Here is a 26,912-nt window from a genome sequence, read left to right on the forward strand (position 1 = left end):
TCCGGGCCCGTCGCCTTCCGAGGGTTCACTTTTAGGAAGGCCGATCTGACTTCGGAAGCTGTGATGGTGGGTATGGGTGAGTTACGGGCTGCTGGGGCACTTGACAACGAATTATTGGTTACCTGCTCGAACCGAGCATAGAATGCATTGAGTTCATCGGGGAGGGGTGCGCTGCTGCCGGAGATATTGCTCCCCTTCGCTTTGTAGCCCGTTATGTTGTTTAGTCCTTGCCACCATCGCCGAGAGTCTGCCTGTGATGCTAGCTTGGTTTGATATTCTCTCTTAGCATCTCGGATGGCTTTGTGGAGGTCGTACCTGGATTTCTTGTATAGGTCAGGGTCGTCTGACTTGAATGCCTCAGATCTGTCCTTCATTAGGGAGTCAATCTCATGATTGAGCCATGGTTTCCGGTATGGCTTTCTTTGGCACGCAGTCGTCCACACATTTGCTGATGAAGTCTGTGACGGTGGTGGCATACTCATTTGAGTTGGTCGCTGAGTTCTTAAATATGGACCAGTCCACTCTCGCAAAGCAGTTATGTAAGAGCTCTTCTGTTTCATCGGACCAGCACTGCACGACCTTCTTAGCTGGATTATCCCGCTTGAGTTTCTGCTTGTATGCCGGGAGAAGGAGCACCGTCTTATGGTCTGATTTCCCAAAGTGCGGTCGAGGGATGGATTGGTAGGCGCCTTTGATTTTTGAGTAGCAGTGGTCACGAGTGTTGTCGCCCCTGGTGGGACAGGAGATGCTGGTGGAATTTTGGCAGTACACTCTTGAGATTGGCCTTGTTGAAGTCTCTGGCCACGATGAACAAGGCCTCCGGATGTTCTGTTTCGTAGTTGTTTAGAACTGTGTACAGTTCGTCCAGGGCCTTCCTCACTTCTGCCCGGGTTGTAGACCGCTGTGATAATGGCTGAATTGAACTCACGTGGAAGATAGTATGGACGGCACTTCACGGGCAGGTATTCCAGGTCCGGGGAGCAGTAGGTCGCCAGGGTTGCCACATCCAAGCACCAGGAGGAGTTGATGAGGAGGCAAACCCCTCCACCCTTCGCTTTGCCTGATGACGCGGTGCAGTCTGCCCAGTGAATTGAGAAGCCTTCAGGTTGTATGGCACAGTCCGGTGAGGCGGGGGTGAGCCATGTCTCTGTGAAACAGAGCACACAGCAGTCTCTTACTTCCCCCTGAGTGGTAAGTCTGGAGTTAAGTTCAGCTTGTTTTCGATCGCTTGGACGTTTGCCAGGGGTATGCTGGGGGGCTCTATTTAAGGAAAACAACCCAGTCTAACCAATTTTTCTTCATAACTAAAATTCTCCAGCCCAGGCAACATCCTGGTAAATTTCCTCCACACCCTTTCCAGTCCAATCGCATCCCTCCTATAATTTTGATTGCAGAACTGCACGCAAAACTCTAGCTGTGGCCTAACCAACAGTTAGTACAGTTCCAGCATAACCTCTTTGCTCTTAAACTCTATGCCTCAGCAAATAAGGCAAGTGTACCATATGCTTTCTTAACCGCTGTACCCACCTGCCCTGCTTCCTTAAGGGACCAGTGTACATGCACACCAAGGTCCCTCTGATCCTCAGTGCTTCCCAGGGGCCTGCTGGTCATCGTGTTTCCTTACCTTGTTTGTCCTGCCCAAGGGCATAACCTCACACTCGAGCGGATTGAATTCCATTTGCTGCTGATCAGCCCTTCTGACCAGCCTGTCTATCTCCTCCTGTCATCTAAGGCTATCCTCTTCACTATTTACCACCCCACAGTTTTTGTGTCATCCGTGAACTTACTGATCAACTCTCCTATATTCATATCTAAATGATTTATATAAACCACAAACAGCAAGAGCCTCAACACTGATCCCTGAGGGACCCCACTGGACTTGGGCTTCCAGTGAGAAAAATGCCATTCGACCATCACCCTCTGCTTCCTGCCACTCAGCCAATTTTGGATCCAATTTGCCGAATTTCCTTGGATCCCGTGGGCTCTTGCCTTCGCTATTAGTCTCCCTTGTGGGACCTTACCAAAAGCCTTGCTGAAGTCCAAGTAGATGATGTCAAATGCATTTCCCATATCTATACACCTGGTCACTACTTCGAAAAAATTCAATCAAGTTGGTCAGACATGACCTCCTCTTAACAAAACCACGCTGACTGTTCTTGTTTAATCCCTGCCTCTCCAAATGCAGATTAATTATGTCTCTCAGAATTGCTTCCAATAGTTTCCCCACCACTGAGGTTAGACTGACTGGCCTGGTTTCCTGGTTTATCCCTTCCTCCCTTCTTGAATAATGCTACCTCAACTGTGTTATTGTTTGGCTAATTCACTTGGCACCAGCAAAGGACTCATCAGGACATCCATCTGAGCCTGGCTACTATTGTATCTGTTCATTTTCAAGACCGTGATTAGATAAATATATAGTCTCATGAGAAAATTAATATCAGATGTTCAATATAATGTTTTACAATTATATTTGTGTTATAGAATCACTAGAGATATAAAATTATATTTTAAATGTAAAATCGTATGGAAGTATATAAATGAGACAGGATTCTGGTGCCAATGGAAACACAATGATGTCAACGGTCAAAACATTTAAATTGCGGAACTTGTTTTCGGAGTAGTTGTGGCTGGATTCTTGTGGTCCCTTCATTTCAGTAAGGCACAAACTTCAGCTCTTGGATCAAGCTCAAGGGCCTTTGCTAAAGAGCAGAGTGTGGTCAATGTTCACAAACCTCCATTGCACAGTGAGATCTTAGAAAACACCCATCACAAGCTCTGGATTCTCAAGTTGTTGAATTTCACAAGGACTTATCAAAACTTTTCAGTGCCCCTCTGAGTTTAACTAATTTTCATTGAGATTCTGAATCCAAATTATTATGTATATTTGGAATACAGGTCTCAGTGCTGAGCTGTGGGATAGAGCTCAGTACTTCCCCCACCTTTCTACTCCTCTTCCAATCGGTGCCTGTTGCTTCTTATCTTCAGCCGACTTCTTAGCCAGTGTTTAGCCCTGAATCAGCGCAGTTAGGAGCTTCATTAATAACCTTCTGTGTAGGTGGCGATTTTCGGTGTGTCAGAAGACCTGGGAATCCAGGAGGAGAAAGAGGCAGACGTTCTGGCCTTTGCTTCCCTGGTAGCCCGGAGACATACAGAACAAGGAAGAAAGAAACATTACAGCACAGGAACAGGCCCTTTGGCCCTCCAAGCCTGGACTGATCCAGATCCTCTACCTAAAATTTGACACCTATTTTCTAAGGATCTGTATCCCTCTGCTCCCTGCCCATTCATGTAAATAGAAAACGATTTAAAAAGCGTCAGTGGGACTATGGGTAATTCCCGATTCCTTTGTGTCATTCGCTTATGTGAACGTGTGGGCTAATGTTGCGGATACTATTAGCATGGATGGACTCAAAGCCCCCACAGTCAGAGACCTGGCTTTCGGACATGGTTAGCTTTCTCTGTTTTGAGAAAATCAAGTTGGCCTTGAGAGGGTCACTGTTAGGGTTCACCTCGAGGTGGCAACCGTTAATCGACTTCTTTGCGGAAAATTAATTGTCAGCAGACAATTGTTTAGATTAGAGTAGGGGGTCAATAAGGGTGGGATCTGTATGAGAGGTAAATGGCTTTTGCACTATGTTTATGGTTTCATTTATATTGTTTATTTTGTTGTTGCTACAATACTGAAAATACCTCAATAAAATGTTTATTAAAAAGAAAAATTAACCTTCTGTGTCGAATTTTATCAAATACCTTTTAGAAATATAAATGCACGTTTCCCAGCACAAACTCATTCATCTCTCTGGTAACTGGATTGGATTGGATTTGTTTATTGTCATGTGTACCGAGGTACAGTGAAAAGTATTTTTCTGTAAGCAGCTCAACAGGTCATTAAGATCATTAAGTACATGAAAAGAAAAGGAAATTTAAAAAAATACATAATAGGGTAAGCACCAGCATCGGATAAAGCATACAGGTGTGTAGTGTTAATGAGGTCAGTCTATAAATGGAGTCTGGTAACAGCGCGGAAGAAGCTGTTTTTGACTCTGTTCGTGCGTGTTCTCAGACTTCTGTACTTCCTGCCTGATGGAAGAAATTGGAAGAGTGAGTAAGCCGTGTGAGAGGGGTCTTTTATTATGCTGCCCGCTTTCCCCAGGCAGCGGGAGGTGTAGATGGAGTCAATGGATGGGAGGCAGGTTCGTGTAATGGACTGGGCTGTGTTCACGACTCTCTGAAGTTTCTTGCGGTCCTGAGGCTGAACCGGACTGCTTGCAAATGTGGGGTTGGAGGGAGGCAAACCTGTGATTGTGTGATGGCATTGGTCACCCACACATCCCTCTCTACATTCCTCCCTGTGCCGATGTTGCGCCTAATGAACCTGCACACCAGGTAATTGGCCAGCTCCAGAATCATCTCCTCCATTGTCATCATGAATATTTAAAAAATTATTCTTATGATCTTATATCAAGTTAGGCACACCCTTATCCAGACCTTGTTCTCTCATTGGCCGATATGCTGTTAAACAGGTACATATGCACGCACACACACAGATGTTTACGCACATAGTTTAAGCCCATTCTGTATAGGATCTCATTGTTGTAATTGCTGCTGTAAAACTAGTAGGTGCTGGACTTCAGACATTTGAAGTAGTAAAATCTATTGTAGAATTACAGAATGCCCAGGCACAGGCAATCCTTTGTATCGATAACCAATTTCTCCTAAACTTTAGTCAAGCAATCTGTGATTGCTTAGTAGAAATGCAATTATTACTGGAAGTCTGAAATACAAGCAGGACATTCTCCAAGCACACCACTAGTCAGCAGGCAAGTCATGTTAATTTTTGGAGTCTGTCTCTTTCATGGGAACAGAAAGTCCTCATTTAATTCCTTAAATCGTCATGCAGTGATTCCGAAATGTAGTGAGTCTGCTGCTGTTCTAGGTTAGTGCTGCCTTCTCTCTCTCTGCTCAGGCCTGTTACTGATTGATAGTGTGGTGACACTTTCCTTAATCAGGAACCAGAGGTGATAAAGTTATACTTTAACAGACAGGCACACTTGTGAATAATGGAGGGCAGTATTATAATCCAGTAACCCTGTATAAATTCATTAGTACGTCCTGTTTTATACTGTTTTGGCAGCACGGTAGCATTGTGGATAGCACAATTGCTTCACAGCTCCAGGGTCCCAGGTTCGATTCCGGCTTGGGTCATTGTTTGTGCGGAGTCTGCACATCCTCCCCGTGTGTGCGTGGGTTTCCTCCGGGTGCTCCGGTTTCTTCCCACAGTCCAAAGATGTGCAGGTTAGGTGGATTGGCCATGATAAATTGCCCTTGGTGTTGGGTGGGGTTACTAGGTTATGGGGATAGGGTGGAGGTGTTGACCTTGGGTAGGGTGCTCTTTCCAAGAGCCGGTGCAGACTCGATGGGCCGAATGGCCTCCTGCACTGTAAATTCTATGATATACATACAGCAGTGTGTCTGGAGCACAGATTCCTGATGCTAAGCTAAAAACCAATGGGAAACCAAATATAAACTGAACTGAAATTCCAAATATATAATGTGAGGAGAAGAGTAGTTTTGTGATATAGTTGGAGAGGAATGGGGGTATGGGAGACAGCATCCTGAAGCCAGTGGTGTTCTTGTGTTCAGGCACTGCTAGTGGTAAATGTCGAGCTGCCCAAATCCCAAAGGGAAACTTGAAACAGCTGCCAAAACAGTTATAGCAATTTTTATATTATGTGGAAAGATTCTGAAATCAGGAAAATACATCTCCAACCAATTGTGATAATTTTATTTTAAAATAAACTTAAGTTTAAAAAATATTTTAAAATTACATTTAAAAACAGAATGGCTTCACCCAGTAAACAGTACTTTAAAACCGTTCCTAATCTTAACTTAACCTACCCTGAGAGATAACCTTCCCCTTTTCTGTTTAGCAACAATCCTCAAAGATTTCAAATCTATAGAATTACAGTAAATTTTCCCACACGTTTGTACCCTTTTTCTTTTTTTTTTAACAACACATTTTTACCCTTTTTCTCTTGGTGTGTCCTCTGAGCTTGACGGCAATTGGGTCTCCAGATCTGGCTTTATTCACACAGTCTTCTGGGAGGTCTAAGCAGCTACCCTCTTGCACAGGCTTCAGTGTTTTCTTAAATTGTTCCTTCCCTTTGACCTCCCTATTGTTTCTAGTCACTTTATAAGTGCATTATTCCCAGATTTGACTACATTCCTTTCTTTACTTTCACTCTTTGTGTTTTAAAATGTAAACTTGTCTTATCTTTACCTCAGTTACATCGTTTTGCAACTTTTATTTATCCCCCATTGAACTGAAACAACCCAATTTAAAACTATTTCTGTTACCGTATGTAAATTACTCTGGAGTTCTTCTTAGTTTATTAAACATATCAACACCACTTTGTACTGTTGGTTTAGACTCTTATAATCTCTCAGTTGCTCCAATTACCACAAATTACAACCCTCAAGATAGGAGTGATATTACCAAAGGAAAAGTATTGCAATTCCTTGTTTTCTTGTCACAGAGAAGCTGAATGCAATTGGAAGCCAACAGGAGCAAGCCACTTAGACAAGAATTAATGAAACTTTTACTGCTTTCAGAATGAGATGTGATTATGGTTTGTTTTGGGTTGACTTGCTCTGTCTGATATGTGCTGTGCGAGTGCCACATTGGCATGTTCTGCTGGACAAGTCACATTAACTTGACACTTTCACTCCATCTCTTCCCGCTGCTTCAGCTCATGTTTTGCTGAAACACTCATCCACGCCTTTGTCTGGATTTTGTTGTTCTAATTCCTTCCTGGCCGGCTCCCCATCATTTCTGTAAACATGCCATCCAAACCATGTTGCACAAAGTCAATTCACCTATACTTGCTGACCTATATTGCCTCCTGTTTAAGCAACCTTGATTTTAAAATTTGCATCCTTGTTTTCAAAGCCCTTCACGGCCTCACTGCTCTATCTCTGTAATCCCTTGTACCATGACAACCTTTTGGGATTCCTGTGCTCCTCTTAAGCCTGGTCTCTTGCACATATCTGATCTTTATCACTCCATCATTGGTGGTCTTCCAACGTCTAGACCCCAATCACTAGAATTTGCTTCCTCAACCTCTGTCTTTTCACTCTTTTTCTCCCCCTTTATGATACCCTTAGTGCCTACTTTCTTGGCTAAACATTTGACCACTTGTCCTAAATTTCTTTGTGGCTCGGTGTCAAATTCTATTTGCTAATGTCCTGTGAAAAGTGCCTTGGTATTTAGTTGCAAGTTGTTGTAAACTATTATTGTGCATCAAGCTAATTATATTATACTATTATAATTCTACACTGTTGTAGAATAACTTACATTTAGGTTTACACTTTTACCATCGTTAAATATCCCAAAGTGCTTCAAGTGAGTGATTATCAAACAAAATTTGATACCGAGCCATGTAAGGAAGTATTAAGATATACAGAGCTTGTTAAATCTCAAATAGCGAGAAACATGTAGAGGGAATGTTGCACAAATGTTCAAGGATTCTGCATTTCACCTGACCAACCCCTACACAGCCTGCTAGTTCACATGAGCAGTGCAGATGACAACTGTGAACAGTCCCATCTCACCTATACAGGCAGGAGAATTCCAAAAGGGATGGCATTTTCTTGTTACACCGGTCACTTGTATGGTATCAGTGGGCTTGTTTGAATTGCTTTAGCAAAGAGATTTAGCGCAGACATGAACCATTTTTTTCTGTTCTACAAACCAGTATTGCAATAATGACTTGATGAATCATTAAACTTCCAACTGTGTGTTTGTGACTCTGAAATGACCCCTGTTGCTGCTCCCTAGTGTTACTATACTTCCCTACAAGCTGAACGAAAGCTGCTTCTTGTTTCATACAGCTGTGAGGTCAATGATCAATTAATTTATTTTTTCCTTTGTTCAGTGAGGGATAAGTACTGGCCAGGACACTGGTCTTCTTCAATGGAATGATGGGGCCACAGTTTAACATCTCAACGGAGAGTGGTCCCACAGAATAGGAGTGCACTGCCTGTTGTGGAACTATGCTAAGCCACCTTATCTCAGTGGAGATGGTAAAAGGAACTACAATTGGCCTCAGTATCCCAAGGTCATAGAGAGAAGAAATCAGCAAGAATTCCTGCTGCTGATACTGTTCACTAATCCCTGTTGGATCATATGGTGTTTGACAATGGGTGTGGTCAAGATCTGGCTTGGCATGGCATCTTCCCAGTGACCGCAGAGTAGCTGGGAAATCTTTTGGTTTCTTGCCTCAACCTTCAGGATTTAATGCTGGAGAGTGTAACATCAAATCAACATGTTCCACAGAATCCGTGACAAGCCAGAGGAAGCTTATCAGCTGTAAATCGGGCTGTGGGTGGCAACAATTAACAGAAAGACGGAATAAAAGATTTCAAAGTTCACATTTCATTGCTCAAATATTCTAGGATAAGCCCTGGTTCCACAGCTGTTACAGTGCCTCCTCCCTCCCATCTCCTGTTGAGTGGTCTCTCTAGGTTTCATAGATTACTGAGAACATATAGCATAGGAAAGGCTTTTTGGACTGTATTCCACACTGTCTCCTCCCATTCCATCTACCTCTCCTCAGCCTTCCAGCGTGTCATTTTATTCCTTTCTTTACATGTACCCATCCGCTTTTCTTTTGCAAGTCTCTAAACTTCCTGTTGTAATGTGTTTCACATTCTAACCACTGAGAAAAGAAACGTCTCTTTATTTCGCTGTTGGAATCATTAGTAACCATCTTGTCTCTCCGATCCGATCGACAGGCTTTTAAAGTAAGTAATGAGTCTCTGGTGACACCTGACCTTGATTACAGTCTGCAATTTGGTTACCATTTCATAAGAGGGACATTCAAGCCTTGAAGGTGGTGCAGAGAAGGGCCACAAGATAGAGGCATAACATTATGGGAAACTAAGTTATGAGGAAAGATTACAGAAATATGGGAATAAAAACAAATTACTGTGGATTTTGGGAATCTGAAATAGAAGAAGAAAATTCTGGGTAAACTCAGCAAATCTGGCAACATCTGTGGAGAGGGAAACTAAATTAACATTTTGAGTCTGTATGATTTTTCAGAGTTGACAAAGAGTCACGCGGACTCTTTAACTCTGTTTCTCGCTCCACAGAGGCTGTCAAGAGTTTATCCAGCATTTTCTTGGGGCTGGATTTTTCCCATCAAGGTAGAGAAAAATAAGTTATGATTGTTTTTTTAATAATCTTTATTATTGTCACAAGTAGGCTTACATTAACGCGGCAATGAAGTTGCTGTGAAAAGCCCCTCGTCGCCACACTCCGGCGTCTGTTCGGGTACAGAGGGAAAATTCAGAATATCCAAATTACCTAACAGCACGTCTTTCGCGACTTGTGGGAGGAAACCCACACAGGCACTGGGAGAACATGCAGACACAGACAGTGACCCAAGCCGGGAATCTAACCTGGGACCCCGGTGCTGTGAAGCAACAGTGCTAACCACTGTGCTCCTGACTCCAGTGGGAAACTGATTAAAGTTAAAGTTTTTTTTCTTTTTTTTTTATAAATTTAGATTACCCAATTATTTTTTCCAATTAAGGGGCAATTTAGCGTGGCCAATCCACCTACTCTGCACATTTTTTGGGTTGTGGGGGCGAAACCCACGCAGACACGGGGAGAATGTGCAAACTCCACACGGACAGTGACCCAGAGCCGGGATCGAACCTGGGACCTCAGCGCCGTGAGGCGGTTGTGCTAACCACTAGGCCACCGTGCTGCCCTTGATTAAAGTTAAAGTTAAGATTTTATAGGGTATGGCCTTAACTGGCATGGAGACTGATTCCTGCCCAATTAAGGATACAACCAGGCTCTTAAAGCTGGAGGCCAACTAGAGGCCTTCTAGCTTCAGAGAAGAACATAGCTGCAATACAAGTGTAATTGAAGGGCATTTCAGCTGGACGTTGCCCCCTCAGCTGCTTTTCCAATTAGCTGCCTTCCCCCATCCTGTTGCATCTGTAAAATCCTAGTCTGCCCACTTAATTTGCCTTTAATAAGATTCATAATGAACCTAATTGACTTTCCGCCTAATGGGGCCAGGTAGCCTTCCCAGATCCCCAAGCCCACATAACCAAAATGGGCACTGTCAGGCATGGGGTCAAGAAGTCAACACACCAGCTGGCTTTGTAATTTTTGAGTCCCGTCCACCTCATTTCCCGAGGCATGGATTTATTTCAGTTCATGGGCTTTTTCAATCTTGAAAAGCAGCAACTGAAGTGACGCATTGAGTATATAATATCCAGAAATAAGCCTGAACGCTACATCTTACCAAGGAAGATATTCATCGCCATGCACATATGTGGCGTGAATGTTACTTGACACTTATCAGCCCAGGCCTGAATGTTGTCCATGTCTTGTTGCACATGGACAGCATCAATATCTACAGAGTTGTGGATAGTATTGAACATTGTGCAGTCATCCGTGAACACCCCCACTTTTGCTCTTACGATGAAGAGAAAGTCCTTGTTGTAGCAACTGAAGACGGTAGGACCTAGGACACCAGTAGGAGCAACTCCTGCAACAATATCCTGGAGTTGAGATGATTGGCCTTCAACAATTACATCCATCTTTTTGTGCGAAGCATGAATCCAACCAGTGGAGAGTTTTCTCATTGATTCCCATTGAGTTAAATTTTATTCGAGCTCTTTGATACCACAGTCAGCCCGTTTGTTTGAACGTTGTTTGAGGGAGGCATGCCAGCCAGGACACTGGCAGAACCCTTTCTGCTCCTCCCCGAAACGGTGCCAAAAACCTCCGAGCAGCACCATTAGCAATTTTTCAAAAAGAGAAGGGGAGCTCCAACTCGGCCAACATTTATCCTTCAACCTACATGCCAACTACAAACCAGTGGTTTACTCATTATATTGGCTGTTCAGATTCCCACAATAGTTGGTTATTCAACACCGGAGACAGCAAAACCAATCTTCTTTTCACCAGCTGGGCCACATTAATTTTCCCTTTTTAATGCAAGGGTGCTGAGGTGAGTTGCACTTCCTCCTGCCTTGGCTGCAATCAGCTGACTCAGCACAAACCAGGAGTAGAATCCAGTGCTGTTTGCCCTGTGTACCACACACAACAGTGTATTTAACCACTGAACCATGTAGGGAGTTATGGGAGATCTTTGGATATGCCCTTAGATTTCCTGCCATCATTGCATTACTAGCTTTGTGCCCTCTTGGGAGGTGTTAGCTGCGGCTCAGTGATCACTCGACCTGTGTTCAAGTTGACTTCCAACAACCCAGGCTGATGCACTCATTGCAGCACTGAGGGTGTGGTGCACCATTGGAGGTGCCCCTTTGTGGATGAGACATTAAACCAAGCCCTTACCTACCCTGTCAGTTTGATGCAAAAGATTCCATCGCACCATGTGAAGAAGAGGAGCTTAATGTTTATCTCTCAACCGACATTAGTGAAGCAAGTGATTTGATAATTAACACATTTGTTTGTTGGATCTTGCTATGTGTAAATTGACAGCTACATTTCGTACATTATAACAGGGGCCACCTTTTAGAATTGCTTCATTGGCTGAAAATAATCTTTGGACCATCCTGAAGTAGGGAAAAGTATTTTTTAATTTCTTTTCCCAGATCTTTCTTTCAGTCTCACTTTGTCATTTTTTCTTTCTCTTGCTTTTTCTTGTGCTCCTTCTCCTCCCTTCACTTTCCCTTTCGTCCTTTCTCTTCTGAACGCTCTTAAGCTCTTAAACTAAGATTCACCTTCATAGTTGATTTCTATACATGTGGAACTTACACTATTTACAAAGAAAACTATGAGAGAATAAACAGGCAATGTTAAAATATATACCTGGCGACACTGGGGCAGGGGAGGAAATGTGTGCTGTGCCCTCAGTCACACTAGATAGTAATCTAATCACGGAGTGGAAAATGATGCTGATCAGCTTGACACACTTCATGAGGGGGTAGAAACAGGGCACATTAATAAGTGGAATTTAAAGTGCCCTATTCACAAGATGCAATGGGAACACAAAAAAGGAAAATGTTCAACTGGTTTGCAAGTACCTAATCTCCTTTGTCACCAGTTCAGCAGTTCTCTGTTAAGGTAACACTTGTTCTAATTCCTGGCTGATAGGATGACTGCAGCTCATAGCAGGATGCATTACGTCAGGCTCATTTGGTGCTGCCCCCACCACAGTCTCTCCATCTCCCCTTCCCCAGTATGCCCCCCTCCCATTCCACTTGATCTTTGTGTTTCCCTTTCCTGTTTCACCTTGTGCTCAGCCTTCTCCCCACCCCACTCAATCTGTGTCTTTATCTTTTTCCACAGCTGGTCCTGGCTGAAGGCTCAGCATCTGACGGGGGCTCACAGTGTGCAGACAGTATGTCAGAATTACCACCTCCTATCGAGAGGACCGGAGGAATTGGCGACTCCAGGCCACCATCGTTCCAGTAAGAATTTTTATTTTCCAAGCTTCACTGAGTGAGTAGGCAGAAATAACATACAGTGCCGTCCTGACTCTGTTTCGATACATGTTTCCATCCAAGGGAGATAGCCGTAGGGGTGAGAAGGTGTGGACTCGCCTGAGTCTACAGCGCTTTATCATTGCACTTCCACAGTGAAAGGTCAATAACTAATAATTGTCACTTCCTACATCATTAGCTGGTGGTTCTGCTTTTTCTAACACTAATACCTGAAGGTAATTCATGATATTCTGTGTGTGAGCAGGATATAGATGGAAGAGCAGGACTTATGTAGCCCAGCCCTGACTAAGGTCCATAGAAGGGATGGGTTGGAACTTTTGTATCCCTGTGTAATAAACTCTGTACCTATTTTAAAATTAATCACGATATCAGTATTGTGCAGATTACCGCCTGCCTGTTTACAGTATGACAAAAGATTTGCACTTGCACAGTGCCTCAAAGTGCCTCATATTGCGTCTCAGTCACTGTCATTTTGATATGTGTGTAGGCATTGTGATATCTGGGCAGGGACGAACAGGACTTCCATGTTCATATTGCTTTCCTATGTGGTTTCAGTATTTAGTAACTGTCATGGGGAGAGGGAGGGCTATTGGGGCTACTTGTAATGGGGAGAGGGAGGGCTATTGGGGCGACTGTGAAATGAGATGTTTGATTTGTTAGGAAACTTTAAAGCTCATGGTGCAGTGAAGAAGGGGGGACGGTGGGAGATCAATAAGTAGGCGTTCAGGGGTCACAATGTCCTCGTACTGAAAGAGCCAGGTTAAAGGCTGAGACACAAAGCCAAGGTTACAAAGAGTAAGGGAGCAGATTAACTAAGGTAGGGAGCTGCGATCAGCTGATGCCAAAGCTTGGGTTTGAAGGGGCTTCCAGCTTGGGTTTTCGTAGCGTGTAGGTTGTAAGAGGAAGGAGGGACTCAAGGTAGTGAGGGACCTTTAGCGTTGATGTTCTGGGGAAGAATATTGGAGTCGGAGACACTGATTGGCAGGCTTTGAGACATGCTCACAGGGAGAACTGGTAAGAATTGGTCTGCAGTTCAATAGGACCAGCTGTTTGCCCTTTGTCTCTGGTTCCACACAACTCGTCCTGGTGTTGTCCAGTGGCAAAGGAGAATTAACAATCCTATGGGAATGACTGATGGTGTGATGTGGAGGCATGACCTGATTAAGTTGTGGTATCTACCACCTCTTCCACCCCTAAATCCCACCCCACTCCATCCGCTGCACCAGTGCCACTCCATCCCCCATATGCCACCCTGCTTGTGTGATAAGGCGGGAAAGTGGAGTTGAGGATTATCACATCAAACCACTCGCGCACTTCCGTAGAATCCCTACAGTGCAGGAGGAGGCCTTTCGGCCCTTTGAGTCTTCACTGACCCACTGAAAGTGCATTCTACCTAGGCTCATTCCTCTGCCCTATCCCCGTAATCCCATCTAACCTATTTCTGAACACTAAAGAATAATTGATCATGGCTAGTCCATGATCTTTGGACTGTGGGAGGAAACTGGAGCAGCCAGGGGAAACTCACGCAGACACTGGGGAAACATGCAAACTCCACATACAGCAGTGTTTTTCAAAGTCGGGTGCGCGACCCGCGGGTGGGTCGCGGGCGGGTGTCGGGAGGGTCGCGGTGCCATTGTCCGCGGGGCTCCCGATCGCGCAAATCCCCGCGCAGCAGCCGGCTTTTAATAACGCCGGCTGCAAGGGGCCACGAACATGTTTAAAAAAAAGTCGGCCGCATTGCGCATGCGTGCATGATGAACGGTGCACATTCTGCGAACATGTGATAAAAAAATTCGGCCACATTGAGCATGCGTGCCCGATCATCGTACGCACATGCGCAATGCAGCCATTTTTAAAAACATGTTCGCAGAATGCGCATGCGCGCCAATAATCGGGCATGCATGCGTAGTGCGGCCGCTATTTTTTTTTTAAATGGTTGCAACTTTTTGGTTTACAAGTTCTGTAGTGGTTTTTATTCATTTATTCATTTATTTTACTCATTTTATTTTTTTTACAAGTTCGGAGGGGGGGGGGAGGGGGTTTATTTGATTAAAATTTACAGGAAAAATATGCAGAACTTTGGACAGATGGAGACTCCATGCTTTCCGACACCGGAAGGCTTGACCTTCATCCAACAGGTTCCATTGGAGGAGCGTGTACGCGGGCCAAAGGGACCCAAAACCTTTTCCTCCATTTTTGTCAGCAGCAAACAAGGTAAGAAAAAATGGTGGGTTGCGCAGGTCGGCAGGCAAGGGTCGCAAAGGTCGGTCAGGTTGGGTCCCGAAGGTTGGCCGGTTGGTAAAAATGGGTCCCTGGAAAAAAAGTTTGAAGAACGCTGACATACAGTCTCCCAAGGCTGGAATTGAACCTGGGTCCTTGGCGCTGTGAGGCAGCAGTGCCAGCAACCGTGCCACCCGTAATAATCTCATTGATTGGCGGAGCAGATTCGATATGCTGAATTGCCTACTTTTCCTGCTCCTATGTTTTATGGTCACCCCATCCTAACCCACCCCAGTCAATGCTTTTCTATCTGAGGCCACATGAAAGGCATCTAGTACCTGTGGAATTGAGTTTCAGTGTCTTTGTGGAGTGAGGGTGGTGTCAACTAGACCAAGATAAGAGCAAATGGTCTCTGTTTGCTTAAATAATTCTAGCCCCTGGCACTGATGGAATTAACAGTCAAGTGCGCCTGAAGATGTTTGACTTTGCTTGACAAACACCCCTGTTTGCAAAGCAATGATCTGCATTCAGAGTGGACTGCTGGCTCCCCCTGCTGTCTGTCTGGAGAAACGGCAGGAACCAGCAGGCACATGTACCTGTCCGGTGTCACCTCAGTGTTACCAGGAAATGAAGCCAGTATTGCTGACCTTTTGACTCACTCTTGTCCCAATCATCCATTACCACTGTACTCACTGACCTATGTTCCTGGTCCCTCAACTCCTGGATTTAAAAATTCTCATTGGGCCATAAAGTCACAGAATCATTTACGGAAAGAGGGAGGCCATTCGGGCCTTTGGGTCCATGCCGGCTCCCCACAGAGCAATCCAGCCAGTTTCATTCATTCACTCGATCTCTGTAACCCTGCACATTTATTTCCTTCAAGTGTGCTTCCAAATTCCTTTCTGCTACCACTACCCTCGGGGGCAGTGGGACTCGGGTAATTACCACTCACATCATTGAAATGGTTCTTCCTCACATTCTCCCACATCTCTTACCCATAATCTTAAATCTGTATCCCCATGAACTATCAGCTAATTGGAAAAGTTGTGTCTAGTCCACCTTATCTAAGCCTGTCATAATCTTGTACCTCTATTAAATCTCTGCTTGATCTCCTTTGCTCCAAGGGGAGCAACACCAGCCTTTCCAACTAACCCCCCACCCCCCAAATCTTGACCCATTTGTACCCTTTCAAGGACCTTCACATCATGCCTAAAGTGTGGTGATCTGAATTGGATGCAGTACTTAAATTGGGACCCAACCAGAGTTTATTGAGGGCTCCGCATAACTTTATACTCAATGACTCTATTTATGAAGTGCAAGATTCCATATACTTTGCTAACCCACTCTCTCAATACGTCCGGCCATGACCTCAAGTTCCTATCTTCATGCACACTTTAGAACTGGGCCATTAAGTCTATTGTGCCTCTCTACCCCTTCTGCCAAAATGCATCATCTCATTTGGCTGGACAGGTGGTTTGTGATGCAGAACAAGGCCAGCAGCGCAGGTTCAATTCCCATAACAGCTGAGGTATTCATGAAGGCCCTGCCTTCTCAACCTTGCCCCTCGCATGAGGTGTGGTGATCCTCAGGTTAAACCACCACCAGTCAGCTCTCCCCCCTCAAAGGGGAAAGCAGCCTATGGTCATCTGGCAACTTTACCGATATTTCCTACTTGCAGTTTAAAAAATAAGATTTTATTAGGGCATTTATATACACAACAAACACACAAATAAGAGCAAAAGCAAACTTGTATAGCATAATAAATAGCTGACACCCGCACCTTCCCCTCCTCTCGTCCTGTCTTCCCCATTTTAACCACCACCCCCCCTTCTGCTGACACCTCAATCCTCCTTAAAGAGATTGATGAATGGCTTCCACCTCCAGGCGAACCCGTCAACTGACCCTCTCAAGATGGACTTAATCTTTTCCAACCTCCGGAATTCCGCCAGGTCACTCACACACACTCCTGCTTTGAGTGCCTCCGAGTCCCTCCACCCAAGCAAAATCAGTCTCCGGGTTATCAGGGAGGCAAAGGCCAAGACTTTGCTTCTCCCACCCCTTGGGCTCCCAGTTCTTCTGACACCCCAAATATCGCTACCTCCTATGGGGACCACCTTTACCCTCAACACCTCGGACATTACGTCCACAAATTCCTGCCGGAACCCCTTCAGTTTCGGATATGGTTTGCAGCCTCCCCGCGAACCACCCACACCTATTCTCTACTCTCTCAAAGAACACTCATCCTCGCCACCGTCATGTGTGCCCTGTGAACTACTATGAACTGGATAAGGTTGAGCCTTGCTCATGACTAGGACGCATCCATTCTCCACAGGGCCTCTTCCCATGCCCGGCCTCCCCTCCACCTAGCTCCTCCTCCCATTTCCGTCTTAACTTCTCCTATTGGGGCTCCCTCCCAGTCCATCAGCTCCTTACAAACCTCGGACACCTACCCCTTCTCTACTCCCTCCCTCAGCAACTCCTTATCTTGCAGCCTAAAGGGCGGCAAGCCAGGAAAGGCCAGCACCTCCCTCCTCACAAAGTCCTGGTCCTGTAAGTATCTAAACCCATTCCCGCTGGGCAGCTCATATTCCTCTTCCAGGACCTCAAAGCTCACAAAACTGTCCCTACGAACAAATCCTGAAACCACTCATGCACTGCCTGCTTCCACCCCTGAAACATCGTGTCCAGACCCCTTGGTGCAAATCTACGATTATCACAAATCGGTGCCCACACCGAGGCACCCTCCAATCTCAGATGCTGCCTCCACTGTCCCCATACTCTCCAGGCTGACACCACCGCTGGGCTCACGGATTACCTGGCCGGTGAGAACGGCAGAGATGCTGTCAACAATTCCCTAAACTTGCTCCCCTACAAGAAGCCACCTCCATCCGCCCCCATGCCGACCCCTCCCCCACTACCATTTCCTAACCATAACAATGTTATCCGCCCAGTAATAATTCATTGTACTTGACAATGCCAACACCCTCCTCCTCGCCCCCGTTCCAAAAACACCCTCTTGACCCATGGGTCTTACCCGCCCACACAAACCCTAAGATCCACGCGTTGACCTTTTTAAAAAAATGACGTTGGAACGAAAATTGGGAGGTTCTGAAATACAAACAAGAGCCTTGGCAGCATCGTCATCTTCACTGTCTGCACCCATTCCACCAATGACAACGGAAGCACATCCCACCTCTTAAAATCTCCCTTCATCTGCTCCACCAACCGAGCCAAATTCAACTCTCACCATCCACCCCCCACACACAACCCTTCTCCAACCCCTTGACGCTCTAAGCGCCATTGCCAATGGCTCTATCGCCAAGGCCAGCAGCAACAGGGAAAGCGGGCACTACTGTCTTGTCCCACGGTGCAACCCAAAATATCCCGAGCTCACCCGGTTCGTCCGCATGCTCGCTACCGGTGCCTTAACTGCAACCAGACCCAATCCGCAAATCTCTGCCCAAACCCAAACTGTCCCAACACCTCCCACAGATATTCCCACTCGATCCGGTCGAAGGCCTTCTCTGCATCCATTGCCACTGCCACCTCCACCTCCTGCCCCGCCAGGGGCATCATTGTCACATTCATACATAACTTCCTTACATTTGCAAACAACTTCCTCCCCTTCACAAACCCTGTTTGATCTTCACCTATCACCCCTGGGACACAGTCCTCAATTCGTGAGGTCAGCACCTTCGCCTGCAACTTGGCAACGATATCGGACAGTAGGATCCACCTGCTCCAGATCCTTATTTTTCTTCAGTATCAGGGAAATAGACGCCTGCGGTAGTGGGTGTGGCGGGGGTGGGGGTGGGAGGCGATGAGGCGGAGGAAGGAAGGGTCCCCCCCCCCCCTCTCCCGAGCCTCGTTATATGCCTTCACCAGCAAAGGCCCCAAATCCTCCCCAAACCTCTTTTAAAACCCCATCGAAACCAATCCGGGCCGGAGCCTTCCATACCTGCGTCACCCCCATACTTTCCATCACCTCCCTCAACCCAGTGGGTGCCCCCAGCCCCTCCATCAGGTCCGTATCCACCTTGGGGAAACTCCAACCCATCCAAAAACCTCCGCATGCTGTCCACAGTCATCACTGCCTTTCCCGCTGTGCCACAACACCCACGCCCACACCCATGTCAGCATACTCCCTCTTCCCCCAAACAAAACAACAACCCCCTCCCCTTCCCTTGCATCAACCACCTGACCACCCCTACTGCGCTCCCGTTATCTAGCCCGCCTGGTAGCCCCTGCCCAAGGCCTCCAAGCCTCCTACCCCCTGAATGTGAGGGCTGATTGCCCTCCACCCTGTTCGCACTCCCACGAAACAATAAATCCAAGAAACCGAGAAAAGATGCAATCACCCTTGACGCTCCCCAAGCACCCCACCACCAAGTCCAACAAAACATCTCAAAGGCGAAAAGCTCTCCAACAACCATCAAAAGAAAGAAACACCTCCTCAAAAATTCAATGTCCTCCTTCTCCTGCCAGTCCATAGTCCCTCAAATATTCCGTCGCCTCCTCTGGCGTTCCAAAATAATATTCCCGATGCTGGAAAGGTCACCCAATGGCGGGCTGGGTGCAACACCCTGAACTTCACTCCTTTCTCAAAGAGGGCAGCCTTGACCCGGTTAAACCCGGCCCTCCTCTTCACCAGTTCTGCGCCCAGATTCTGGTACACCCACAGCTCGTTCTCTTCCCAGATGCATTTCCTCGCCCACCGCAAAATCTTTTTCTTGTCCAGGAAATGTGCAACTGCACCACTATCGCCTTCGGCAGCTCGCCCGCTTGCAGCCTCCTCATCAGTGCCCTGTGCTCTCGGTCGAGCTCCAGGGAAAGGTCAAAGGCCTCCTCCACCATCAACTTTTCCAACACCGAGCCACATACGTGCCGGCATCCGCTCCTTCGATGTCCTCGGGAGTGGTTCTCCAGATCCTCCACCTTCTCCTTCAGCCGCTTTTGGGTCTCCCGCATCACTACCATCTTGGCTACTAACGCGGCGAGCCGCTCCTCCTGCACCCCCACCGTCTCCTCCACTTTATAAATCGCCTGTCCCTGGGAGACCAGCCTCTGCTCCACGCAGTTAATCCCCGCTTTCGGCGGTTCTACCACCCTGGCTAGGTGCTCATTGGCTTACCTCCTCTGCTGGCTGAACTTCTCATTTGAGAAGTCCACCAGCTGCTCTGCTGACCAATGGGCGGGCAGGACAGGCCCTTTACCCTGAACATAGAACAGTACAGCACAGAACAGGCCCTTCGGCCGTCGATGTTGTGCCGAGCATTGTCCGAAACCAAGATCAAGCTATCCCACTCCCTGTCATTCTGGTGTGCTCCATGTGCCTATCCAATAATCGCTTGAAAGTTCCTAAAGTGTCCGACTGACTCCACTATCACAGCAGGCAGTCCATTCCTCCTGGCCTGTGGACACAAAGGTTCTCTTGCCAGTTTGATGGAACTTTTCCAGAATCCAGGAAACTTTGGAGAATTAACACTAATGTATCTACTACCTCATTAGCTGCCTCTTTGAAAGCCCTAGAATGAAGTCAATCTGGATCCGGAGACTTGTCAGCCCGCAGATCCATCAATATGCTTTCTGCCACTTCCCCAGTGATTGTAATTTCTCCAAATTCCTCTCTCCCCTCCACCTCCTGTTTTACAGCTAATACTGGAATGTATTTAGTATCATCTATAGTGAAGGTAAAAGCAAAATATTTGTTAATTTCACCTGCCTTTTACATATTATTTAGCATTAGCTCTCCATTCTCACCCTCTAGAGGATCAACACTCACTTTATCGACGCATTCCTGTTTAAATAACTATACCTTGTTGTATTTAATATTTCACTTTCCTCCATTTTAACTAGAATGACTGCATCATTCCTGTCCTTTGTGAAGACAGAGACAAAGTACTCCTTAAGAAAAGCAAAATGCTGCAGGTGTTGGAAATCTGAAATAAAAACAAAAAAACTCAGCAGGTTTGGCAACAAGAGTTTCTCTCTCCACAGATCCTGCCAGACTTGCAGAGTTTTTCCAGCATTTTCTGTGTTTATATACTCATTAAGAACCCTGCACACATCTTTTGCATTCATGCACAAGTTCCCTTGTACATCCATGTTTGGCCCTACCCTTTCCTTAGTTACCCTCTTGCACTGAATGTACTGATAAAACATATTTGGGTTTTCCTTGATTTTACCTGCCATAGTTTTTTCATAGCCTCTCTTTGCTTTCCTAATTTCCTTTTTTACTTCACGTCTATGCTTTTGACTATATTAAGATTTTTATTTTTTGCGATAGTCATAAGCTTTCTTTTTCTGCTTCATCTTGCCCTGTATACTTCTGGATATCCGGGGCTCTAGATTTGGCAGTACCACCTATTTGTGCCCGTAGAATTTAGCTTTTGAATGACTCCTGCTGATTTGTCACTGATTGTCCTCCCAGTAGCTGTACAAATAGCAATTTAGCACAGGAACAGGCCCTTTGGCCCTCCAAGCCTGTATCCAGTCCAGTTTCACCAGATCACTTCCCAGGTACGTAACATTTGTTGTCCCCCAAAATTTAGAACTTTTACTCCTGTTCTATCTTTGTCCTATTCCATAATGATGCTAAATCAACTATATTATGGTCATTACCTCCAAAATGGTCCCCCACTGCTACTTCAACCACTTGCCCCTTGGATCCAGCAGAGGGCAGCAGAGCAGAGCTACTGATCAGCTGTTCTGGGGAAATTTGCATACGTGCAGTGCGGTCAGCCTAAGTTGAAGGTGAATCTGCGAAGGAGACCTGAGGAGCTTGAGTGAAGGCAATCATCCAGCAGAGGGCAGCAGAGCAGAGCTACTGATCAGCTGTTCTGGGGAAATTTGCATACGTGCAGTGCAGTCAGCCTAAGTTGAAGGTGGTTTGTGGAGAGGCTGTTGGCAAGTGACAGTTAAACCCGAAACACTTCGTGAGTGTTTCCCACCCTACCCCACGGTGGTTGGGAAGCGGGAGCAGGGGCCTGTCGTGAAGGTGAGTGAGTGCCTTTAAATTTGCTTACCTTTCAGCGGGAGCAGGGTTTGAGGTAATGTCAGGTAAGCTCTTCCTTTCTTTTTCTTTTTCTTGTTTTTTTTTAAATCTAGAGGTGATGTCAGGGAAGGCAGTACAATGCTCTTCCTGCAGAATGTTTGAGGTGAGGGACGCCATCAGTGTCCCTGCTGATTTCATCTGTGGGAAGTGCACCCAACTCCAGCTCCTCAAAAACCGTGTTAGGGACCTGGAGCTTGAGCTGGATGAACTTCGGATCATTCGGGAGGCAGAGGGGGTCATAGATAGGAGCTTCAGGGAAGTAGTTACACCAAAGACTGGAGATAGATGGGTAACTGTAAGAGGGACTGGGAAGAAGCAGTCAGTGCAGGGACCCCCTGCGGTCGTTCCCCTGAGTAACAAGTATACCGTTTTGGATACTTGTGGGGGGGACGACTTACCAGAGGTAAGCTATGGGGTACGGGCCTCTGGCACGGAGTCTGTCCCTGTTGCTCAGAAGGGAAGGGGGGAAAGGAGTAGAACATTAGTAATTGGGGACTCAATAGTCAGGGGCACAGATAGGAGATTTTGTGGGAGCGAGAGAGACTCACGTTTGGTATGTTGCCTCCCAGGTGCAAGGGTACGTGATGTCTCGGATCGTGTTTTCCGGGTCCTTAAGGGGGAGGGGGAGCAGCCCCAAGTCGTAGTCCACATTGGCACTAACGACATAGGTAGGAAAGGGGACAAGGATGTCAGGCAGGCCTTTAGGGAGCTAGGATGGAAGCTCAGAGCGAGAACAAACAGAGTTGTTATCTCTGGGTTGTTGCCCGTGCCACGTGATAGTGAGATGAGGAATAGGGAGAGAGAGCAATTAAACACGTGGCTACAGGGATGGTGCAGGCGGGAGGGATTCAGATTTCTGGATAACTGGGGCTCTTTCTGGGGAAGGTGGGACCTCTATAGACAGGATGGTCTACATCTGAACCTGAGGGGCACCAATATCCTGGGGGGGGAGATTTGTTAGTGCTCTTTGGGGGGGTTTAAACTAATTCAGCAGGGGCATGGGAACCTGGATTGTAGTTTTGGGGTACGGGAGATTGAGAGTATAGAGGTCAGGAGCACAGATTTGACTTTGCAGGAGGGTGCCAGTGTTCAGGTAGGTGGTTTGAAGTGTGTCTACTTCAATGCCAGGAGTATACAAAATAAGGTAGGGGAACTGGCAGCATGGGTTGGTACCTGGGACTTCGATGTTGTGGCCATTTCAGAGACATGGATAGAGCAGGGACAGGAATGGTTGTTGCAGGTTCCGGGGTTTAGGTGTTTTAGTAAGCTCAGAGAAGGGGGCAAAAGAGGGGGAGGTGTGGCGCTGCTAGTCAAGGGCAGTATTACGGTGGCGGAAAGGATGCTAGATGGGGACTCTTCTTCTGAGGTAGTATGGGCTGAGGTTAGAAACAGGAAAGGAGAGGTCACCCTGTGGGGAGTTTTCTATAGGCCACCTAATAGTTCTAGGGATGTAGAGGAAAGGATGGCGAAGATGATTCTGGAAAAGAGCGAAAGTAACAGGGTAGTTGTTATGGGAGACTTTAACTTTCCAAATATTGACTGGAAAAGATATAGTTCGAGTACATTAGATGGGTCATTCTTTGTACAATGTGTGCAGGAGGGTTTCCTGACACAATATGTTGACAGGCCAACAAGAGGCGAGGCCACATTGGATTTGGTTTTGGGTAATGAACCAGGCCAGGTGTTAGATCTGGAGGTAGGTGAGCACTTTGGAAACAGTGACCACAATTCGGTGACCTTTACGTTAATGATGGAAAGGGATAAGTATACCCCGCAGGGCAAGAGTTATAGCTGGGGGAAGGGCAATTATGATGCCATTAGACATGACTTAGGATGTGTTGGTTGGAGAAGTAGGCTGCAAGGGTTGGGCACACTGGATATGTGGAGCTTGTTCAAGGAACAGCTATTGCATGTTCTTGATAAGTACGTACCAGTCAGGCAGGGAGGAAGGGGTCGAGCGAGGGAACCGTGGTTTACCAAAGTGGAATCTCTTGTTAAGAGGAAGAAGGAGGCCTATGTGAAGATGAGGCATGAAGTTTCAGTTGATAGTTACAAGGAAGCGAGGAAGGATCTAAAGAGAGAGCTGAGACGAGCAAGGAGGGGACATGAGAAGTCTTTGGCAGGTAGGATCAAGGAAAACCCAAAAGCTTTCTATAGGTATGTCAGGAATAAAAGAATGACTAGGGTAAGAGTAGGGCCAGTCAAGGACAGTGGTGGGAAGTTGTGTGTGGAGGCTGAGGAGATAAGCGAGATACTAAATGAATACTTTTCGTCAGTATTCACTCAAGAAAAAGATAATATTGTGGAGGAGAATGCTGAGACCCAGGCTATTTGAATAGATGGCATTGAGGTGCGTAGGGAAGAAGTGTTGGCAATTCTGGACAAGGTGAAAATAGATAAGTCCCCGGGGCCGGATGGGATTTATCCTAGGATTCTCTGGGAAGCCAGGGAAGAGATTGCTGAGCCTTTGGCTTTGATTTTTAGGTCATCATTGGCTACAGGAATAGTGCCAGAGGACTGGAGGATAGCAAATGTGGTCCCTTTGTTTAAGAAGGGGAGTAGAGATAACCCCGGTAACTATAGGCCGGTGAGCCTAACGTCTGTGGTGGGTAAAGTCTTGGAGAGGATTATAAAAGATACGATTTATAATCATCTAGATAGGAATAATATGATTAGGGACAGTCAGCATGGTTTTGTGAAGGGTAGGTCATGCCTCACAAACCTTATCGAGTTCTTTGAGAAGGTGACTGAACAGGTAGACGAGGGTAGAGCAGTTGATGTGGTGTATATGGATTTCAGTAAAGCGTTTGATAAGGTTCCCCACGGTCGGCTATTGCAGAAAATACGGAGGCTGGGGATTGAGGGTGATTTAGAGATGTGGATCAGAAATTGGCTAGTTGAAAGAAGACAGAGAGTGGTAGTTGATGGGAAATGTTCAGAATGGAGTTCAGTTACGAGTGGCGTACCACAAGGATCTGTTCTGGGGCCGTTGCTGTTTGTCATTTTTATAAATGACCTAGAGGAGGGCGCAGAAGGATGGGTGAGTAAATTTGCAGACGACACTAAAGTCGGTGGAGTTGTAGACAGTGCGGAAGGATGTTGCAGGTTACAGAGGGACATAGATAAGCTGCAGAGCTGGGCTGAGAGGTGGCAAATGGAGTTTAATGTGGAGAAGTGTGAGGTGATTCACTTTGGAAAGAATAACAGAAATGCGGAATATTTGGCTAATGGTAAAATTCTTGGTAGTGTGGATGAGCAGAGGGATCTCGGTGTCCATGTACATAGATCCCTGAAAGTTGCCACCCAGGTTGATAGGGTTGTGAAGAAGGCCTATGGTGTGTTGGCCTTTATTGGTAGAGGGATTGAGTTCCGGAGCCATGAGGTCATGTTGCAGTTGTACAAAACTCTAGTACGGCCGCATTTGGAGTATTGCGTACAGTTCTGGTCGCCTCATTATAGGAAGGACATGGAAGCTTTGGAACGGGTGCAGAGGAGATTTACCAGGATGTTGCCTGGTATGGAGGGAAAATCTTATGAGGAAAGGCTGATGGACTTGAGGTTGTTTTCGTTAGAGAGAAGAAGGTTAAGAGGTGACTTAATAGAGGCATACAAAATGATCAGAGGGTTAGATAGGGTGGACAGCGAGAGCCTTCTCCCGCGGATGGAGGTGGCTAGCACGAGGGGACATAGCCTTAAATTGAGGGGTAATAGATATAGGACAGAGGTCAGAGGTGGGTTTTATACGCAAAGAGTGGTGAGGCCGTGGAATGCCCTACCTGCAACAGTAGTGAACACGCCAACATTGAGGGCATTTAAAAATTTATTGGATAAGCATATGGATGATAAGGGCATAGTGTAGGTTAGATGGCCTTTAGATTTTTTCCATGTCGGTGCAACATCGAGGGCCGAAGGGCCTGTACTGCGCTGTATCGTTCTATGTTCTATGCCTTAAACCAACAGATAATGAAGCTGATTCCCCGGGACCCTAACATTCACTTCACATTGCAATTAATACTGGGCATTATTCATGGGAAGGTTACTTCCATTCCTTGTACAGGAAAGTCAGAGGGCACTGGTTTAAAAAGAAGCATGACCCTGTATCTACCATTTCGTGTTTTGAACGGTCACTATATGACAAGGTAACTAAATGGCAAGGGCTTGTAACTGCTGGAGCCCCAGGGAGAATCAGAGGGAACAAATTGAAGAACAGGGCTGCTGCACTCTGCACGGTCCCAGCAGGTTTATTTGGAGTGGTGGCACCATCACTGAACTGAAAGCGATGGGGTTGAATGGGTGTAGTTGCTGGTTTTCAATGAATTTCAGAGCCAGCTTTTCAATACACTAATCAGTTCTCCAACCGGTTGCTGTAGCAACCCGCAATAAAAGGAAAGAGAAAGCAAGAGTGCAATGGGAAGGATTTATAAGGCAATGGCTGAAGCAGCTCTTAGGGCAGCTGATCATTACTAGCAGAAAGCCTGGGGCTCTGTGTGTTTATAATCTGGTAAATGTTTAGAGCTCTTCTGTCCAGAATGCCATGTCCCATTCCTGCTGGAAAACCGAGCTGAAAACACACTCTGAAGCTTCCAGAAAAGCAAACAGCGGATTGGAAACACAGGACTCGATGAGGGGAGCGAAGGCATGGTAGCTAAATTTGCAGATGATTAAAAACTAGACAGGGAAGCATGTTGTGAAGAAAACACAAGTTGGGGGGGGTGGTGGGAGGGATGGGATATCTTGGTCGGTGGTATTCTCCATTCTGCCGACATCACACCCCGCCCGCGTGTTTCCCAGCAGCGTGGGGTGGCCGCAATGGGAAAACACGGGAATGGAGAATCCCAGTGCCAGTATGCTGCCGAGGAATATGCAGCTGGGGGACCGGAGAATCCAGCCCAAGGAGTTGCAGACAGCAATAGATAAGTTGAGTGAGTGGGCAACAATCTGGTAGATGGTGCACAATGTGGGGGAAATGTGAAGTTTTTCATTTTGGCAGGAAGAATAAAACATTTGTGTTATTTAAATGGAGAATGGTTGCAGGATTCTGAAGTGCAGAGGGATCTAGATGTCCTCTTGCATGAGTCACAAAGTTAGGGTGGTACAGCATGTAATCAAGAGGGGTAATGGAATGCTATCCTTTGCATAAAAGTAA

The 26,912-nt window shown here is 46.3% G+C and overlaps 1 protein-coding gene across 2 annotated transcripts in view; it reads left to right on the forward strand.

Annotated features, from left to right (window-relative positions):
* The window catches only part of LOC119979474 (segment polarity protein dishevelled homolog DVL-1-like), a 189,494-nt gene that overhangs the window by 53,381 nt on the left and 109,201 nt on the right, over positions 1–26,912 (forward strand). For both annotated transcript variants that reach the window (XM_038821736.1, XM_038821738.1), the window contains exon 3: positions 12,338–12,459. In XM_038821736.1, the coding sequence (XP_038677664.1) occupies positions 12,338–12,459 (122 nt within the window). The remainder of the gene's footprint in view (positions 1–12,337; positions 12,460–26,912) is intronic.

Source organism: Scyliorhinus canicula, chromosome 16 (assembly GCF_902713615.1).
Source record: "Scyliorhinus canicula chromosome 16, sScyCan1.1, whole genome shotgun sequence".
Classification (NCBI taxonomy): Eukaryota; Metazoa; Chordata; class Chondrichthyes; order Carcharhiniformes; family Scyliorhinidae; genus Scyliorhinus; species Scyliorhinus canicula.